Raw genomic sequence first — 5066 nt, forward strand, 5'->3', positions numbered from 1 at the left:
GAGACATTTTACGACACCACATTCGCCTCAACAGAAAGGAGTTGTAGAAAGGCAAAATCAGACAGTTATGGACATGGCAAAAAGTTTGTTGAAAGGAAGAAATGTCTCGGGAGAGTTTTGGGGAGAAGCAGTCAGACATGCAGTTTATATTCTCAACCGCCTACCAACAAAATCACTTCCGACATGATGCCTTATGAAGCATGGTTTGGCAAAAAACCCAACCTTGATCATCTAAAAGTTTTTGGTTGTGTTGCTTTTGCTAAACTTGTAGGTGGTCACTTGAAGAAGCTTGATGATCGAAGTAAAAATATGGTGTATTTAGGTGTGGAAGATAGAACTAAAGGCAACCGTTTATTTGATCCACAAGACTGAAAGTTGTGAGTTAGTCTCAATGTTGTTTTTGACGAAAAAGAAGAATGAAATTGGTACAAAAACAAAGAAGAAGAGATGGCAACTCCTAAGATCATTACCATAATTGAACCACAACCACAAATACACCTCGAAACACCTCAAAATGGCCCTGAAACCAACTTAGAACAACCATACAGCCCCAGAATCGATGCTATCCAAGTTGGACAACCATATGTTGAATTTCATGAGCCTGAATTAGCTCCACATACTCCTGTCTCAACCCCGTTTTCTTTATCCTCTCCCCATATGGAAAGTCCTTCTAGTGATATTGGGCCTAAGGGATTACATCTATTAACCGATATTTGTTCTGAAGCTGAAATGTGTTCCTTGAACCCAGAGAATTGTTGATGATTGCAACATATCAACCCTTGAATTTTAAAGAGGCAGTAACCTCTAAAGCATGACAGGAGGCTAGACAAACAGATTTGGATGAAATCGAGAAGAACAAGACATGAAAATTTACCGATTTGCCACCCGGACACAAAGCAATCGGTTTGAAATAGGTGTTTAGAGTGAAGAAAGACAACTTGGGAAAAATGGTGAAGCATAAAGCTCGACTTGTAGCAAAAGGATTTGTACAAAACGAAGGAGTTGACTTTGATTAAGTTATTGCATCGGTAGCACGAATTGACACCGTAAGGCTCATCCTTGCCTTAGCAACTTGTCACACCCCCAAACTGATTAACGGAAACATTCGGGGGCAGAGGACGTCATGTACAGTATCATAACAAAGCATAATAGTAAAACAAGCAACAACATCCATTACATTAATAGGATAGTTAATTACATGTGTGTTCTTTGTAAGGTTTAAATGACACCCAAAAATGTATAATCAAAATAATGACGAGTCTTGAATCCACTCCGTCCTTCAAAAGCAGCATGGGTATACCTGTCTTACTGGTTCCCTAAGAATACAAGTTATTTTGAAAGAGAGTATCAGCATAAAATGTTGGTGAGTTTATAAGTTTTTAGTCTCATTTAGTAATTAAAATCTCATAGTGTTTGTATTAAAACCTTGAAAAGTTCGTAAATTTTCCCAGAAAAACCTATATTACCTGCTTAAAATGAATGTAGCCTTCTACCCGAGCCCTGATTGTTTTGCATGTTTTGTTCTCGTGTGAAAATTTAATGTTTGCATATGTACTTGAAATAGTATGGAAGATGTAGTAGTACTTTATATCTGTATAAAAGTATGTTTTCTCCCATTTATTACTACCATTTATTCGAAAAAATGGAATGTTTCATCTCTGTGGTGACACTACCGAATATGAAATGATAAAACTGAAGACTCATAGATGTATTAGATGTACTATACTCCTTAGAGAGTCTTATTTCCTTTAATTTCGATGTGGTTAATTAAAGGGTTAAATGTAAATTAGTTGTAACCATACTGATTGACGGCTGAATACCTGACGACCTTCTGGCGTCATAAAATAGTGAGGTGACATTTTGTCACCCCTTGGCCTTAACGGCTAGGACTGTAGCTAGCAGTCGGGGTGTGGGCGTGTCTGTCTCGTATAGATCTATACACATGATGCCCGATCTCCCTCCAGGAGACTCTGGTTACAAAGGTAATACAACAATGTATTGTTGTATCAAGAAGTAGTATTTCTCATTCTAATCATCGTATATCCTACTATACTTGTATGTATATGTATATGTTCGTTCCTGTTCTTGTATATGTATGTATATGTTCGTTCCTGTTCTTGTATATGTATATGTCCTCTTTCGTTCTTTGTATATGTAAATGTATATGTATATGTTCGCTAAACTATACCTATTATAGTTTACCAGATGTTTGTTTGATCTCGACTTGTAGACACGGCTCAATTGATCGGTTCGAACAATTGAGTTAAGTAAAACTTTTAAAGATTAAATTTTATATTGTATTACATATTTAACACGAATAACTATGAGTCAATCGACAGTCGGACTAGTGCATGCTACCCTAAGCCCACAACCAAACAAGGAACAGGAATCAAGGTTATCCACAATAGTCCTAAGTCGATTAGAGCATACTTATACACTAATACATAAATGAATATGGTTTTGAAAGTAAAAGAGTTTGACGAGAGTTTAAAAACAATTTAGGAATGATTATATAAAGAAGTCTAACAGTGTTTTAAAAGTAGTTTGAAACAAGATGTTTAGCAAGTATATAAATGTTTATATTAACACAATTTCCATTGTATTTACTTGTATTCCCCCCCCCCCCCCCCAAAAGCATTTAAAACAGTTAAAAAGGTTGATTGCAGGGGGTATGAACTCACCTGTAGTGAGTTGATCAACTGTAATATCGGGAAAGGATGTGTGTGTGCGGCCAGGGTGTGTGGCCCAAGTGGGTGTGCGGCCGCACACTCCCTGTGGAACATGCTAATGTGTGTCTTAAGGCCTTGGGTACCATTTAGGAAGTGTGTCTTAGCCATAGCTTAACTTAAAGGGGTGTTTGTTACCATTTTGGGCCCTAAAAGGGTGTGTACGGCCGTACAACCTTGATGATCTTGTAAAGATGGTCAAAAGTGTGTTTCAAGGCCATATCATGTATCATCTAGGTGTTCTTGAACATGCTTTAGCATAGAATGTGAGTTTTGAGGCTAACATGCACCAAAAAAAGGGGTGTATGGCCACATGGAGTGTGTACGACCGTACACTCCTTGATGTTCACGATTTTGGACGATTTTTAATGGCATATCTAGTAAGTAACAAGTATGGGAAGGAGTACTTACGATATATAAGCCTTTTAGGGGTGTTTGAGGTCCAAGAACTTAGTAGGTGTTCTTGGTGTTCTTGGTAAAACTGAAGAACACTTGAAGATCTACCAAATGAAGTGATTTCAGTGATGAAATCAGTGATTCATACAAGATAGAGGAAGAATCCACAAATAAAAGGAAGAATACTTACAATCTTTGATGATCTATGTGCACAAATGGATGATAGTTGAGAGCATAAACGAGTTCTTGGCTAAGGGAGGTGAAAAGGGTTGAATGGAGGCTAAGTGCTCAATATATAGACCAGAGTGTACGGCCAGAGGGGGGGTGTAAGGCCGCACACCCAAGTGTACGGCCGTACACTCCTCATGATGGAGAGTATGGCCATTTTGTGAAGTGTTTGAACTTATGGGACCCATTTCTACACCCTAACTTGAAGGTACTATGCTTAGAACACTCAAATTGACTCAAAATAGTGCTAGAAGATAGCAAAACGAGTCTGACTTTGATTGATTTGAATAATTGAATAAAGTAGAAATTTCGGGTTGTCACACAGCTCAACATGGGTGGGTGTCGACTGTCTCGATGTCAAGTTGGCTTTTCTCAATGGAGATCTCAAGGAGGAGGTCTATGTCACCCAATCAGAAGGATATATTGATAAAGCAAACAGTCACAAGGTGTTCAAGCTCTACAAAGCTCTTTTGGGTCTACGACAAGCTCTTCAAGCTTGGAACATTCGTTTGGATAAAAGCTAAAAAAGCCTTGGTTTTACGAAAAGTTTACAATACCCTGATGTTTACAAAAGGGACTCGAAAACAAAATTCTTATTGTTGGTGTCTATGTTGATGACATGATCATTATCGGGCCGAACACCAACGACATTGTCAAATTCAAGGAACAAATGAAGAAAGATATCATAATGAATGACTTGGGATTACTTTCTTACTACCTTGGAATCAAAGTTTCACAAAAGAAGTGGGGAATATCTTTGCGAGAAACAGCTTATGCAAATAAGATTTTGGAGCAATTTGGGTTGCTAGATTGCAACACGAAAACCTCACCAATGGAACCTAAGTTGAAGGTTAAGAAGGATGAAGATTGTGAAAAAGTTGACCCAAACGAATATAGTCGAGTGGTAGGTTGTTTGAGGTACTTGACTTACACTTGATCGAAATTATCATTTTCGGTAGGAATTGCAAGTCGTTTCATGGAGGAACCAACCACTTTGCATTTCCAAGTTGTAAAACACATCTTACGATATGTGAAAGGAACCATTGATTATGGAGTCAACTATAGAAGAGGTCATGAAATTGAAGATTTTGTTGGTTTTACCGATAGTGATTTTGGAGGTGACCATGTTGATAGCAAGAGCACAAGTGGGATATTTTCTATCTAGTAAGGAATGCGATAACTTGTAAATCCCAAAAGCAAAAGACTGTTGCTTTCTCCACATGTGAAGCCGAGTTCATGGTAGCTACAACAGTGGCATGTCAAGCCATTTAACTTGCTAATCTCGTGAAGGAGCTCACGGGACATCATATCAAGCCTATCACCTTATACATCGATAATAAGTCAACAATCGCATTGATGAAAAATCTTGTGTTTCATGGTCGAAGCAAACACATTGACATTCGTTATCACTTCATACGACAATATGTTGAACATGGGCAAATTATAGTGGAATATGTCAACTCGAAGGATCAACGAACGAACATCTTTACAAAGGCTTTAGCATATTTGAAGCACGGTGAAATGTGAAGCATGATTGACGTGACGAATCTCGAGCCAAGTTGGGTTTAAGGGGGGAATGTTAGTATAAACCCAACGTGGCAGATAAGGCTCTTTTGTTGACAAGTGAATGCATCCTTTGTTGACAATAACAACTAAAAATGGCAGCTTCACCATTTCATATGGTGAATGTAAGAAATAGCTACTGTATCTTTGGTG

At 38.1% G+C, this 5066-nt stretch overlaps 1 protein-coding gene across 1 annotated transcript; it reads left to right on the plus strand.

Annotated features, from left to right (window-relative positions):
* The first annotated feature begins 4020 nt into the window (after nt 1-4020).
* Nucleotides 4021-4515, plus strand: LOC111891668 (uncharacterized mitochondrial protein AtMg00810-like). The gene is made up of 2 exons (XM_023887730.1): nt 4021-4258; nt 4310-4515. Exons 1-2 carry the CDS (start codon nt 4021-4023, stop codon nt 4513-4515), a joined length of 444 nt encoding a protein of 147 aa, XP_023743498.1.
* The last annotated feature ends 551 nt before the right edge of the window (nt 4516-5066 follow it).

This window comes from Lactuca sativa, chromosome 4 (genome assembly GCF_002870075.4).
Source record: "Lactuca sativa cultivar Salinas chromosome 4, Lsat_Salinas_v11, whole genome shotgun sequence".
In the NCBI taxonomy this organism is placed as follows: Eukaryota; Viridiplantae; Streptophyta; class Magnoliopsida; order Asterales; family Asteraceae; genus Lactuca; species Lactuca sativa.